This window comes from Necator americanus, chromosome I (genome assembly GCF_031761385.1).
Source record: "Necator americanus strain Aroian chromosome I, whole genome shotgun sequence".
NCBI lineage: Eukaryota > Metazoa > Nematoda > Chromadorea > Rhabditida > Ancylostomatidae > Necator > Necator americanus.
In genome coordinates this window covers 14,287,274-14,302,268 of record NC_087371.1, presented here as the reverse complement: position 1 = coordinate 14,302,268, position 14,995 = coordinate 14,287,274, and the positions used below count along the sequence as shown (strand labels likewise).

The 14,995-nt window shown below is 42.7% G+C and overlaps 4 protein-coding genes across 9 annotated transcripts; 3 read left to right on the top strand and 1 right to left on the bottom strand.

Annotated features, from left to right (window-relative positions):
• Positions 1 to 160: 160 nt before the first annotated feature.
• RB195_005532 (uncharacterized protein) lies at positions 161 to 2,813 on the top strand (the record flags this gene model as incomplete). Of its 3 annotated transcripts, XM_064178091.1 has the most annotated exons (4): positions 711 to 774; positions 928 to 1,073; positions 1,130 to 2,165; positions 2,221 to 2,813. In XM_064178091.1, the coding sequence occupies 4 exons, from the start codon at positions 711 to 713 to the stop codon at positions 2,811 to 2,813; spliced, it is 1,839 nt and encodes a 612-aa protein (XP_064035172.1). The 3 variants fall into 3 exon arrangements, with proteins under 3 accessions (XP_013291714.2, XP_064035172.1, XP_064035174.1); XM_013436260.2 differs by lacking the exons at positions 1,130 to 2,165; positions 2,221 to 2,813 and having other exon boundaries at positions 161 to 1,030; XM_064178090.1 differs by lacking the exons at positions 711 to 774; positions 928 to 1,073 and having other exon boundaries at positions 1,181 to 2,368.
• Positions 2,406 to 2,813, top strand: RB195_005531 (uncharacterized protein; the record flags this gene model as incomplete). The annotated part of the gene is made up of 1 exon (XM_064178089.1): positions 2,406 to 2,813. The coding sequence occupies one exon, from the start codon at positions 2,406 to 2,408 to the stop codon at positions 2,811 to 2,813; it is 408 nt and encodes a 135-aa protein (XP_064035173.1).
• Positions 2,814 to 3,333: 520 nt separating this feature from the next.
• Positions 3,334 to 3,768, top strand: RB195_005530 (uncharacterized protein; the record flags this gene model as incomplete). Its single annotated transcript, XM_064178088.1, has 1 exon — positions 3,334 to 3,768. One exon carries the CDS (start codon positions 3,334 to 3,336, stop codon positions 3,766 to 3,768), a length of 435 nt encoding a protein of 144 aa, XP_064035171.1.
• A 292-nt stretch (positions 3,769 to 4,060) lies between these two features.
• Positions 4,061 to 13,868, bottom strand: RB195_005529 (uncharacterized protein; the record flags this gene model as incomplete). Of its 4 annotated transcripts, XM_064178084.1 has the most annotated exons (23): positions 4,061 to 4,141; positions 5,055 to 5,172; positions 5,229 to 5,326; positions 5,440 to 5,548; positions 5,613 to 5,716; positions 5,774 to 5,951; positions 6,025 to 6,127; positions 6,185 to 6,334; positions 6,919 to 6,977; positions 7,248 to 7,355; positions 7,412 to 7,452; positions 7,551 to 7,709; positions 7,821 to 7,971; positions 8,046 to 8,176; positions 8,271 to 8,419; positions 9,318 to 9,432; positions 9,808 to 9,886; positions 9,947 to 10,093; positions 10,150 to 10,284; positions 10,516 to 10,620; positions 12,693 to 12,917; positions 12,984 to 13,064; positions 13,816 to 13,868. In XM_064178084.1, the coding sequence occupies 23 exons, from the start codon at positions 13,866 to 13,868 to the stop codon at positions 4,061 to 4,063; spliced, it is 2,679 nt and encodes an 892-aa protein (XP_064035167.1). The 4 variants fall into 4 exon arrangements, with proteins under 4 accessions (XP_064035167.1, XP_064035170.1, XP_064035168.1 ...); XM_064178086.1 differs by lacking the exons at positions 4,061 to 4,141; positions 5,055 to 5,172; positions 5,229 to 5,326; ... (6 more) ...; positions 7,248 to 7,355; positions 7,412 to 7,452 and having other exon boundaries at positions 7,527 to 7,709; XM_064178087.1 differs by lacking the exons at positions 7,551 to 7,709; positions 7,821 to 7,971; positions 8,046 to 8,176; ... (7 more) ...; positions 12,984 to 13,064; positions 13,816 to 13,868 and having other exon boundaries at positions 7,412 to 7,512.
• Positions 13,869 to 14,995: the final 1,127 nt, after the last annotated feature.

Below are 14,995 nucleotides of genomic sequence, written 5' to 3'. Positions count from 1 at the left end.
GATTAGAGACTTGCAACCTGCCCATGGGTTTTAAAATTCTTACAGAAAACACAGTAATAGAAAAGAGTCTCCTGATTCCGGAGGAAAGCTTGGTACGATAGCGCCAGGTAGGACGGGGTTGCAGGAGTCATGTAGGCTACCAAAACGGAAAAGGACTAAGATGGCGATCTGTACTTATAACACAAGTACGATTGCATCGGAAGCGGTCATCGAAGATCTGATGATGCAAGCCAAGAAGATCAAGTACGACGTCATCGGACTGACCGAGACGAGACGACGTCACCCTCTCAACGCCGTATACGAAGCTGGAGAAGAACTGTTCTTAGGAACATGCGACAGTAGAGGTGTTGGTGGAGTTGGCGTCCTCGTCAACACGAGTATGGCAAAGAACATCGACTCTTTCGAACAACTTACGACCCGAATCGGATGTCTGCGGATGAGAAGATGTGGTCTAACACCAGCTTTGACTATCTTCGTCGCTTACGCTCCAACATCAAGCTACGAAAAAGAAGAATTCGAAGCTTTCTATATGGACCTGGAGAAGTTCTACCGAAAAGATCATGCCTTCTACAAGGTCATAATTGGCGATTTCAACGCCAAAGTTGGCCCAAGAAGAACGCCGGAGGAACTTCACATCGGGACCCACGGCCTACAATGGAATGACCAGGGGGAGAGGCTCTCCGAGTTCATCATGACGACTAGGACCATCCATGGGAAGTCGCAATTCCAGAAGCCCTCCTCTCTACGCTGGACGTGGGAGTCACCCAGTGGAGGGTACCGTAATGAAATAGACCACATCATCGTCAATAAAAGGTTCTGCCTGACGGACGTCGCTGTTGTACCAAAGTTCTATACGGAATCGGACCATCGCCTCCTCCGAGTAAGATTTTCCTTCACAAGGAGAGCAGAGAAAGCCGCTAAGTTCAGAGAGAGAGAGAAATCCCAGGATTATCATCAACTGGGATCTCTTCGCTACGCTAGCCGGCTTTTGGGAAGATTCCGCAATGGACAACATCGACGAGGAATATGACCGGCTCGTTAGACACCTTCATGACTGCGTGAAGAAGGCTGAGGTTTTAAAACAACCAAGAGACGTCTGTCTCTTGAAACTCTTGAGCTGATACGCCAGCATGGAGCAGCACGAGCCGCAGGGAGTCAAGAACTCACGTCCGAGCTCACAATGCTTTGCAGAGAGGCGATAAAGGAATACCTTAAAGAGAGAAGAGCAGAAGTGCTGGCTGAAGCCGCAGAGGCGGGAAAGAGTACCCGCTATGCCCGTCAAGACTTCGTCAGTCGCAAGACAACGATTACAGCTCTCCGGAACCAGAAGGGAACAACCATTGCATCGAGAAGGGGAATGGGGAAAACCATCTACGACTTCTACTTTGATGTCTTCGACAGCCATGTCCAGTTGCCTCCTCACCATCTGAGGGAAGACGGACAAGTCATTCCAGAGATTCTCCCGTCCGAAATACGACATGCTACCATGTCGTATTTCGGACGGGAGAACCTCTGGAATGGTGCGGCACCCGGTCCCGACAGAATAAGACCAGAATACCTGAATAACCTTCCGCCAGTACTCATCAACACCCTGGCGAGGCTCTTTACACATTATCTCTCGGAATGCAAGGTTCCTAAACAGTGGAAGAGCAGCAAGACCGTGTTGTTGTATAGAAAGGGAGATCCACATGACATCGGCAACTATCGTCCAATCTGCCTACTGTCCGTCATCTATAAGCTCTTTACAAGAGTGATCCTTAACAGGACTGAAAAAGTATTGGATGAAGGACAGTCATGCGAGCAAGCAGGGTTTCGAAAAGGATTCAGCACGATTGACTACATTCACACTGTTTCGAAACTCATCGAAGCATCGCGAGAGTATAAGATGCCGCTCTGTCTCACCTTCATCGAATTGAAGAAGACCTTCGACTCAGTTGAGACGGAAGCCTTGGACAACCAAGGCGTCCCTACTCAGTACATAAAGGTACTTCGAGAGTTGTACAGTAACTTCACGACCGGAATTTCGCCATTCTACAAGAACATCATCATTGACGTGAAGAGGGGGGTCCGACAGGGTGATACAATTTCACCCAAAATTTTCACAGCTACCCTCGAGAACGCAATGCGAAAGTTGGAATGGGACGACCTGGGAGTGAAGGTTGATGGTCGGCAGCTACACCGTTTGCGCTTTGCTGATGACATCTTACTGATAACACTTAGCATCAAGCCAAGCGGAACGAATGCTGACCGAATTCGACGAAACATGTGGATGCATCGGTCGTCAGTTGAATCTACAAAAGACGATGTTCATGCGGAACGGATGGGTCTCGGATGCCCCATTCACGCTCAACGGAACGAACATATCTGAATGCACCAGCTACGTTTATCTGGGTCGAGAACTGAACATGATGAACGACCTGACCCCCGAGCTGGGCAGGAAGAGACGAGCGGCTTGGGGAGCGTACAAGAGCATCGAGGATGTAGTGAAGAACACCAGAAACACCCGGCTCCGTGCTCGCCTCTTCAACACCACCGTACTTCCTGCTTTGACCTATGCTTCGGAAACCTGGGCATTTCGCAAGCAGGAAGAAAACGCGGTGAGCGTCACTGAACGCGCAATTGAGAGAGTGATGCTAGGAGTATCCCGTTTCACGCAAGTGAGGGACGGGATTCGAAGTTCCCTCCTACGTCAACGATCGAAGATTAGGGTTGCGTGTAAAGAGGGTCCCGGCGGAATTTCGAGCATGCCCCGCTCATGCCTCGTCAGAACAATTAGCGATGGTGCGTGTCCTAAAGAGATTCACTTTCGTTAGCACCTAAATAGCTGACTCTGCTTATCTACCGCTAATCATACGCTGCATCACCGCCTAGGATATAATTCACTCAATTTAGTAATCGTACCAGAAGCAAGAGAAATCCTCACGTGAAAAATGAGATAAGGATGTACCTAATAGTAGCTTCAAATTACGTGCATAAAAATTTTCGCTTTTCTTTCGTTATCCTGTAACTCACAAGCTTTTTTGTACCCTAATTTATTTCTGGGTAGAGGAACCTTCTGTATCTCTGACTTCTTGAAACTTACAGGAAGGAAAAGAATTCAAATTTGGTAAGATTTCTAGACTTTCTGAAGGTGATATAAAGACAAACTCACTCCCTTTCTTTATTAGAACACCATACAAAATGCCATATACTTCTATCCAACACTATTATTCTTTGACTTATTCGGTAATTTCGACAGCTCATACCACTCTTCTTTGCATATTTTCTTGTAACTCCGCAGTTTTCTGCGTCTCTGTGGCTAGAAGAACATCTAAGACGGTTGTCTGCGTCTTCATGAACGACTGGAGCGTGACCTCTTCGAGGTATGCTCGCGTATCCGCCGGCATATGCAATGGGCACGTTATGCCTCGGAGGCATTCGCGGAGAATCCGCCGGGACCCTCTTTACCGTTCTCCGAAGATTAGAGAAGCCGCCGCGTTTGCCAAGGAAAGTAAAATAAGGTGGGCCGGACACGTGATGCGCTTTAATGACAACCGTTGGACCAGAGCCGTGAGCGACTGGGTTCCCCGCGATGTTAAGCGCACTACAGGAAGACGGCCGACCCGATGGTCAGATTTCTTCACGAAGTCCTTCAAAGAAAAATATGATGCTCTTCGTGTCCCACGCGAAAGGAGGAACCACTGGGCTACTCTGGCACGCGATCGGGACAAATGGAAGAATTACTGGCGCCCGCTCGACCAGTTCGAAGATCAACGGGAGTCAAGGTGATCAAGGTGATCAAACAAATACAAAAAGGGACATATTTTCAGTCGCTTGGGCAACTGCGCTGGACTTCATATCGTTTTGACATGTTAATATCCTCAATAATACATAAAAGGCGGGTTTAGCACAGTTGGTGCGAAGTTCCGGTGTCTACACGATCGATCGGAAGTTCGAAACTGCCCTAGTGCTTACCAAGCCTTTCATCCTGGAGTCACTAAATTGGTACCAGGCTTGTCTGGGGGATAAAAACACTGACTTGATACATCGGCTGGGGCCCGCAAATCATTGCATAGGCCAGTTACACGTTCGTAAACTTCTCAATTAATGTGAACGGGTGGTCCATCCCAAGCGGATTGATTAACGATAGACAATTTTTATCCTTCAATACACAAATTTTGATCTCTACAAAATTTCTTTCTTTACTCACCTTCAACATTTAAATCTGCAATTCTAATCTAACACTGAACTTATCGAATCCATACCGCACATTCCACTCGTTGTTCCCGCTAAAGTTTAGTCCCAAACAGCTTCAGAAACCTGGGCAAACAGGGTGAAAAGGCGATCAGCGCCATAGAACGCGCATTTGAAATGGTGATGGTGAGAGTATCACGCTTTACACAAGTGAAAGAAGGGATTCGAAGTCCACTCCTACGCCACCGATTAAAGACTTCGCCGCGTTTTCCAAGGAAAGTAAAAATGATGTAGGCCGCACGCGTGATGCGCTTTGACGACAACCGTTGTATCAGAGCTGTGAGCAACTGGGTTCCACGTGATATTAAGCGTACTAAAGGAAGAAAGCCGACTCGGTGGTCAGATTTCTTCACGAAGTCCTTGAAAAGAATTTTTGATGAGGTAATGATTCAGATGAAATTGTGGAGGTAATATAGTCAAGGTAAATTAATTATAAGTCGAAATATAGGGAGAGGATGACATAAAAGTAAGCAAAAGGCCGATGCGCCTGATTTATGTTGATTTCAACCGACTTATAATAGATGGGCGTGTCCCATGCAGTACTATATTTAATCTTATCTGTACCGAAAACCTATCTTCTCTACTAGGAAACCACCGACTCACGTTCATCTTAGAGGAAGAAGGGGATCTGTGTCAAGCAGAGAAAGTGCACGATTTGAGGCAAATGCACTGTTGTCATTCGAGGAAATAATTTTGACGCCGAGAGTAGAAATAGTGACATTCACTGTGTTCAAATATAAGAGCAATTAAGATCAAAATAACAAATCAACAAATAATGTCGGTACTTGGATGAAGAAATTAGTTAAAATGGAACAACTAACTTGTTCCAATTGGTGTTCCATTTCGTATATGTTTCTGCAGCTAAGGAACGCCGCTTCAAACATTCGACATCGCATTCCTCGGAGTTGAAACATGGTAATCAGAACATCTCGAACAATGCTGTAAAAATTCTTTAGGAACGATACCTCACTTTTGGAGTAAAAAAAAGTGCTGACCGAGGAAGTCTTGCTGTCTCATCGCTGTGAACAATAATGATACGGTCAACATTCCCACCATCAACGAACTTCGCATCACTCTTCGAACGCCAGTTACACTGCATTCAGTAACGTGAGAAATTTCAGCCAGATGATGATTGAGCAGAAGTCAATGCACGCAGTCAAAAAAGGAGTGTACGAGAACAAATAAAAACAATGGTATGCCGAATACCTTGGAATCATCAATGACACATTCATTTTGATCGGCAAAGAGAACACCAGGTGGTTCACGTCTAAATCCAAGTACTTCCATAGGTCTCGCGGCTACCGAAATTCCGAAACTGAAATGGTCTTCTCTGTAACTTCTCTTAGGAGCCAACGCTAAGATTGTACCAAGCTCCTTACGCTCTTAAAAACTGATTCTTACAACCGCTATCATGAAGGTTCAGGGCTTCCAAGACTGAGTAGATCTTTTCCAACCGAACCTCGGGCCTATCTGCGCGAGATGCCTGAATGTAGTGTTTCAGGTTGGATTTTCGCGCACTTCTTCTTATACAGCAGCTAACCGAATTTGCCAGTAGTTGCTTCTCTAACGGTACCCGTTGATTAGCAGCGATTTGGACCAGTTCCATAGGAAAGTAATGACAACGTGTTTGTGTTCTAAACACAACGGCCGGCCAATTCGGATTTATACGGATATTTGCGCCGGCAAATTTCGACAACACCCTGACCTCTGCCTTCGTGCTGAATGCAATACAATGTTTGTTCTAACTCAATCAAACGCACTACCGGTGACATTAACTGGTAAAGAACTCACTTAGTCGTCAGAGTATCCTTCAAATTCTCAATAGGTTCTTTACTAATCCCACTTGCAATGAAGCTGAACGATGAGCCAAATCCATCATAGTTCATTCGCACCCCTAAAATTTCACCTTTTCAGGGGCATAGTGTGATTCATCTGGAAAGCATTCGAGAACCTCTTATGTACTGGTTTACTTCGCTCCATTTGGAATTCATACGACCGTTTTCATTCATAGAAAAGTCGAACATCTCAACGTTTCTTAATCCATGGATATCTCGGACACTAGTCACAACAGCTTGTTTCTTGAAGAAAGTCCCCATTCGATCTACAAACGGTATTCTATAGTCAGCTACTGAAGTCTGCATTACACTAGTTAGGTCTACAAAAATGAAACTATATCCTTCCTTTTATTTAGCATTTACAGCTTTCTAAAGCAAATTACTCTGCTCTATAAGCCAAGGTTTATTATGCGATAGAAAGCTAGAGCACTCGAATAACAGTAGACGCAAGTCGTCTTTCGAAAACAGAAGAAAAGGAGATCAGTAAGCCACTCTATAAAAAACCGGAAGAATCATTCCGCAATCTTGGGAGGAATGACGCAGATCTCCTCAAACTATTTTTCAAACGTTATAAGTACCATGCTGTTAGATTATCACCACAGATAGCAGTGGACGGAATCATTAACGCATATGACCAAACATACGAAGCAGTTTTCCAGTGCACAATTAAAGTGACAATTTTGATTTCATCCATAGAAGATTTTAAATGAATGAGATGAGTTTGAACGCTTTCATCCAAGTGCTCTCCTTTGAGAGTAATCATACTGCAGAGAAGAGAAATTTTCCACAAAAAAAAACTTGTTAAGTTACTTGTTACTTGTTTTTTTTTTAACTTGAAATTATTTCTTACGGTCAAGCAGCAGCGCAGCCACCACGTCATTGGCACCTGTTTTTTTTCCTTCAATGAACCTGAAAGTTTAAGATATGATTTTAAAAAAAGCAATGGAATCCCAGCAGGCTCTTGACATACAGCATGAATCCTAACAAAAACATAGTAGTAGCAAACGGAATCTGTAGAGTTTCCGTACTTCTCACAAAGAACACAAACTAATACAGTAGCAACAACTAAAGTAACTAGTCACAAAATCGATAGAATCCGTAACTTTCACGGGTTGTGATGTGTATATCAGCTTCCATTAAGACGTCATAGACGCGATTTTTGGCTATAATATAACTCACTTAATCCCTTTGCGAGCTCCAGCAAATCTCTCATAACCGTAACCAATCTGTTCAGAAGTCGGCCGGCAATAGAATAATGACCCGGCTCCAAACGGTGTAAACCGACCACTGAATCAAACCGGAGTTCCCGCTTGAAATAACTGTAGAGAACAAGAGTTATTCACCTGAGTACTGCATCCTGATTGGTGACAAGTTCGTAGAACTGCTTCCATGACCGATCGATCGTCCCCCAGTTACGATTATTCAGAAGAACCAAAAGAATCATGACAAAAAGTATAATCAAATGAATTTAGTAGTTCCTACTTGCGACGACAAATTCGCCATATCGAACGAAGAAACCGCTTCTCGACAGGGCGTAATCTCAATGGTTATTTTGTTTATATGCCTCCTAACATCATCTCTTATGAAGCGGTAGTATTCATACTCCAACTCATGCACAGTAATTGGAAGAACACCATCATACTGAAATCACCACAAATTCACATCTCAACAATGTCTTTGGATATTCGAAGGTATCCAGCAAATGTTATCAATTTTTAGAATGCTATGATGCAAAAATTACGAAGTCCACACCTCTTTTAAAGCAGGTGTGAGATTCTCAGATGAAAATAACATCCCTCCACCGTCGTGAACTACGGCTGAACCTTCACTGAGGATATGGTAATAACCTATAGCGTAGCGAACAGCATCTGTGCAGAGTTTACGTCTTGCCACTGTCGCAGTGCTACAAGACAAAAAAATTACTCTTCAATGTTTCGACTGCTGGAAAGGAAATACTGACTAAAAATAAACACATACTCGTCACGAAAGCCACGTAGGAGATCGAAAGCTCTTTGGTTCTCTGGAATTCCCAGATACACAGCAACATCGTGGCGATAAACTATTTTGCTCTGAACTTTGAGCTCCCAGAAATTCGTTAGTAGTTGTACCTGTAGACAAAAAAGCCTATTACAACCATGTGATTGTGGAGCCAAAGTAAGATGAGATCTTAGCCATTTCCGTGAAAAATCCTCTTAGTAGTACCTGTCGTTTTTCTTCTCGAAATGCTGGCTCTTTTTTCGGTGCTAGCATGATCTCGCATACATCTCCACCACTAAATCTCGAGGAGCGCTGCGCTGCACACCCCCCTGATGTGATTTCCGAACTACTCGTCTTCTCTATTTTTTTCGCCCCTGCAAAAACTAGCAAAAATAAGGATATAACTACTATATGACATTCTCTCCTACCCATTTCTTAAGAGCACTACGAATACCATTGGAGTTTCAAACTAGACAGACAGGGAAACTGGCAATGGGATAAATTTGTCAGGAGCATAATAAAATGTGTTCCAACTCAAATAAATGACGCTAAAAAGGGAGACTTTGCACAAGAAGGTGAATGCGATATCTAAAAAGTTGAGAGTTATTGATGCACACTATTTACGAAGCAAACGCATTCAACAACTTTTTCTTCACACCTAGCAGAGGTTCGTTGGCGCAGATGAAAAACACTTCAAGCGTGTTTCCTAACGTTTGTTAGCTTAACGCACTCCTATCAATATATATATATATATATTAGCAAAAAGCAAGCGAAAAAAATCTCCTCTCAAAACAGTTTTTTTTTTGGAAAGCTAACCGCCAACGAACACCGACTTCGATTTTAAACCAATCAGTTGAGGTCGCCTTTTGTCTGTAACTTTACAAGCATGGACAGCTGCTGGTCAGTAAAACCAAATTAGCGCCTCTTGATAAGTGGGGGTAAACAGGGGTTAAGTGATACAGACTCACTAGCTCAAAAAAAATCAAATGAATAATTGAACAAGGACAAGAAGAGCAACAATGGCAAGTAACTAGCGCGTAAAACCTCTTAGAAAATCTACATCCTTCTTGAACGACCCTTTTAATCTGAATTATGGTTCTCTTTGAGGTAAGGCAAGCTACTTTAAGGTGATGTATGAAGGACATAAGTTAAGAAGTTTTGCTCCACCTTTCAGTTCGAGGAATATCATGGATCAATGCTCTCAATAAAGATGTAATTGTCAGAAAAATGCGGTATATTTTACAGCGAGAAATTAAACATACACGAACCCACCAGTACCGCTGCTTGTTTTTAAGCCTTTTCTATCATCCGTTTGAACTCCACTTGGGTACTCTGTGCGTTCGAAGCTTTTTTGTTGTGAATCACTTTCGAACGTTTTGTCGAGCTTCTGATCCAGATTTAAAAACTTAGATTAAATTGAACATTTCAAGGCTCAAATAAAACCTCTTACAGATAAGTATAGAAAAGGTCACCGAAAACTTCTTTTTCTGCAAACTTTAGTTTGTGAAAAAGAATGTTTGTTTTGGTTGCAGTGAGCAACCTACTAAAACCTTTGAAAACATTTTTTTCACAAATGGGCTGTTTGATGTGAGCCTGGAAAAAAGATCAGCGAGTGTAAGCTGGGAAAAGACCTTTTTTTGGAAGTCCTAAAAGGAATAGACCTGAAAACAAGTTAAAATAAGTCGAAAAGATAAGTCTAATACTTTCTCTCAAATAAAATTTGCCCCATTCGTACGCGTTTGCAAGTTTGACTCTTATATACCTGAGTTCCTCCCTGTGTATACCACTGATCCTCTCCTCCAGTTTGAATTTCAGGAACGATTTTCCGATTGCCGACAACGCTGTTCAACAAAAAAGAAATTTTGGAATATATGTGAATTGGAAGAAAGTCAGGCACTAACCTACATTCATTCTCATGACCATGATGAACCCTAGAATGTAGTGAGGAGTTTGTGGAGCTCAAGTGATCAGGAGAGAAACTGCAATCCTCAATCCCAGAACATGAGCTCTCACTTTTTTTCCAGTCCGGGAGGGAGCTTTCGGAGCCACTGTAACGGTATTCGGAAGTATTGCAGGCTTTTCCGAATGCTATAGAGAATTTTACCAGAACTCTTGAGAAGTGGAGCACTGGAGGTGATAATCAGGACGTGAATAATTCGAAGATGAACAATGGGAGCAATGACGGCAATAGTGTCCTTTGAAGTTACGTATTTCCTTTTGTAACTCCTTCTTGAGCTCCCTGTTTGTTCCAATTGCACAGATCATCAATAAGAAATCCATAAATGAAGAAGGAACATCGAAACAAGAAAAAAAGAAGAAGACAACAAAGCGAGAAAAATAAAGTAGGAGTGATATCTCGGCACATTTCTAGAGGATTGCTCCTTTTAAGCATTATAGTAGTGATGTCTTGTACAAAATTATAGGGTCTTAATAAGCATTACACTAGAAACGAATGAAGAGAACCACCAACTTCCACTCAAGACGTCGCCACTCTTCACGCGTCAATCTTCCTTGTGAATGATGCCAAGAACCGCTCGAATCTCCGCTTTCTTCATAATGGCTTCCACAGTAGTGCCTGCAGGAGAGACAACGCTTTTCAGAGCAGAATATCATCTCGAGATTTGTTCGGTAAATTGACGTGACGAGATCGCTGACTGCGTGGTGGTGGAAAGCTGCATTTAAAATATTGCTGCGCAAGCCTGACGTCCACCCTTTCTCATTAAAGGCATCATCCCACGATTATGGTGTGGCACGGGTTTCAATTGTGTTATGCCTATACGGGGTCGTAGATTGTGGGGAAGAAGGTGATTCCATCCACTTCTTCTTAATTACCGTAAAAAAACGGCCCGGAAGATGCGGCGCGCACAGGACTGGCGCGCTCCAATAGAACTCATTGTAGAAAACAGTGCCCCGAAACGGTCGAAGCCGCATATTCCGGACAGTTTTTTACGGCGATTGGGAAGAAATAAGCGGGATTCCAAACGTTTCTGCATCCTACGACCGCGTATAGGCTCTGACCATCGGAAATCCATATCACGTCAGATTCGTGATGTGATGCCTTTAACTCATGTTCATCGAGGGAAAAAATAGCTCAACATATCTTCGACTACTATTTTGCACCGCCGTTTCACTGCACGACCATACTGTACTCTACAGCAGTATGCAAGAAGAATAACTTCAATAAACAAATCTTGAGAAGGAAACAAGCCCAGGAATCCAGTAATTGCAGTTTGAGCGCCATAGTTGTAATAACGCGCGTTGATCTCTTTCACAGGATCAGCGCCTTACCGAGTCGTTTTGCTTTTTCGAGAATGGTCAAAGTTGACAACTTATGAGAGTCGCCAAAATAGATGAGTCGAAACGAATAATGCCTGTGGAACGATAGAAAATGTACTGGGATTGTTCCTGCGTTACAAAAAGGATAGATGGCATCACTAGTGAACCTCTCAGAAATACAGTTAGAAAAGCATTGAAAAAACATATTTGAAAACAGCAACTGCAGAGAATTCCTGCCACTTTTTTTTAATTTGGGTTTTACTGGACTACTTGCGACACTAAAGGAATGTCCCTCTCCTACTCTATTGGCAAATATTGAACGCTTTCTTAAAATTGTATTTCGATGAGGATTTGTTGGTATTGTTTATTGCAGTGATTAATCAATCTTCATTCCCACCCTTTCAAAAGTATTTGATTTAGCAACGCTGTGCAATCATTTTACATTGCAACAGTGCAAGACAGTGGCGGGTGCGTATCGTTAGGTACCTGCGACAACTTATCCTTGGGGAAACGACTGGCAGCGGCTTTCGTTAATTGCCCTGCGCAGCAGTTAATAGCGTCAGCAGAGCATTGCGCTGTGTTCGCCTTACGCCCCGCCCATCACATCGTCCATCTTCGGCCCTCATCGTCTAATGAGGTGCGAATTATGCATCGCAGGAGCACGTTATCTTTGATGTTGTTTCTGTACGGAGTATCGATCGCTTACGAATAGGGATACATCGAACGATTGCACACGAAATCCCAGAAATAGAAAATAATAGTGTTTTATTTATGCAGAACAAACAAATCGGAAATTTTACAAACTGCTGCAGTATCTCACACGGATTAAATAGTCTGTATAAGTACAACTATACATCTTTATCTTCTGCATAGTTTTTTTATCTCAATCACAAATCTACAACTTTCAAAAACCAGGTTCTCGTTTCTAGACCTTTTAACTTTTATTTTGGAACGTTTTCAACTTTCAGCTTCATTTATGTTTTCTGATGTTGTTTTTTCTTGCACAAATCTTCTACGTTCTTTCTTCATTTCTAGCATTTTAATTTTGTACGTCTTTTCCACTTGCTACGTTGGTACTTTTTTGTTCTTTGAACCTTCCTAGAAGTCAACTCCATCACTAAGTTGCAATACAAACACGGCACATCACCTCATTGACGTGGTGATGGATGGGCGTGGCTTAATGATCATAAGTGGACTGAAATATGCCTGCTCCAGCCTACCGACAGCCACTTCTGCAGGCACTTATTCGGCTGCGGGTACCTAACGACCGCCCCCCGATAGTGGATTAAAGAATTACAAGTACTTTTCCGAACAGTTTTCTTGTAAGCGCTATTGTCAACATGCTCTTAGTGCTTGAACTAAAGGACATACTCCATCTTATAATTCGACACACGACATCCGCAAACAGAATTACTCTTCATGGTGTCATCATGGTCCTCATCCATCCAGCGGTCATAGATGCAGCTGGAAGGAGAAGGGCTATTGTCGCTCCAGTCGTCAGAACCACGTCGATGACAACTTTCACTACTACAACTGCCGTTTGAACGGTGATAGTCGATGTATTCTCGCTGACATTCCTGCGTGCCGTGATCATCTCTGAAAGCAGTTATGCACCACCACTGCAACTTTCGCACCTTGTTTAGTATAATCGGATTCGCCCACCTCGTTCGGCAACCATGCTCGCAACCAGCGCCTTCATTACCATATTCAACTTCGAAATCATACCCTGGACCAGCATGGTCCCTAAACAAAAGTCGAATTCATGTTTCATCAAATGTGAACAAACTACTCGGAGGGAAAATGTCGTTGGGAGGGGGGAGCACTCAGTGGCGCCGTTATTTTCCGAAGCTCTAGCTTACTTTTTTCTCTTAGTAACTTAAGTTTACATGTCATAGGTCTTCTAAGACTAATGCTTAGGGCCCTGATTGATTTGATTATTTACTTCGAGAAATAAGTGCGCCTTTGAGCCCCTTCCCCCTCCTCAACGACACTTCACCCCTACTCGGGGATTCCTGACAGAACTGTTTCGAAAAGTGATTTAGTCGTCCGGAACACAAATGGCGCCAAAGATCCCGACGACTGTCTTGTTCGTAACGACAAATTCAAAACAGCTGATCATCAGATCTTCCTTCGATATCGCAGCTTTATAATCGCGTTATCTATGGATAACAGCATCCAGAGCGGTGGCATGAGACCAGTTCCGTTGCTACCTTTACGCAGACAGCCAGAACGCAGTTCACGTACGCTCTAGAGAATTAAAATCGGTCTCGAAGCACTAGCTGCGAAAGAAAAAGGCATTCTGCAACAGGTGGAGTTCATTCTTGTGAACAACTCTGGAGCAATCCCTTAAGATCTGTGGTATCGCTCGTATGTCTATTTATAGCCGATTGTAGGTCTTTCATCTACACGCAAACTAAGAGTACGTAAAACCGACGGAGGAATAAAGGATCCCCAATAGTTCAAAACAAAACTAATGATTTCCTCGAAGTCTTACCACGGATTGTATTGCTCCAAATGATTCGACGGGAAATAAAATGACGGTTTCATCGCTAAAATTCATAAATACATAGGACGATCATCATTCGAAAGAAAAGTTACAGCGGAGTAAAGACGAGGAAAGTGTAGTTGGAGAGATGGGGGAGGGGACGTTATATAATGGGGTGAAAACGGCTTGAAGCCTTGCGCAGTTGCGTTGGGAAGTGCGCTCGATGCAACACAATATGACTAACGGTTGAAATCGACGTGGGACCATCACGAACTGCAACCATAACCGCTACGATCCACCGATCCTTCATGTCGTTTTGACCCTACTATACTTCGCGCCATAAATAACAAAACACAATCTGTCATTTTGGAAGACAGATTTCAAAAGAACTGACTCCACATTTGTTTAATATCATCAACCCGAACAACTCGTTTTCGAAACGTATGTCATTCATAGTACATCCTACATATTACACATTCCATATTTTTATCATTATACGTAGTACTTATAAATACTGAAATATAGAATTTCATAAAGAGGAAAGAACTGATGATTTACTATACAAACATTGATGATTAAAACACCGATTAAAATTTGTTACAAATATCATCTATAGCCCAAAATGTAACCCCATGAAACTGAAAGCGACCGTTTGTTGTGGAAAATTGTGGACGGAAGAAATCGATGGGTGATATCGATCGGAAATGATATGCATACTGCTGCACCCAGGGGATACCGTTCAAAATGCATAAAAATTGAACCATAGGAAATTGGTTGATAAATTTCCAATTCATTCACTTGTTTTCTAAAACCTCTAGTAAATGATGACCCAGTGATATTGAACCATGGTCCATGTGATCTACTATTCTAGAAAACTTCGCTGAATATTCATCTAACTCTCTCTTCTCTATTCACTTTGTCATTCCTTGTTAATAGAGTAGAGTTAAATTCTCAGTTTATTTTTGTGCGGATAACACATTTCATTTTTGCATTCCTGACAGCTTTCTGACGCACTTCTGGAAAAAAAGCTACGTCCTCTAAGTCCCAGTTAGAAAGTTCAGCTAGGAAACTTAGTTTCTAAATAGATACCTTCTGGCCTCTTCTCTCTCAAACCGAGATCTTCATTATTAGACTTTGTAACTGCCACCATAATCTAAGGACTACCTAGTGATTTCGAAAAGTTCCTTAA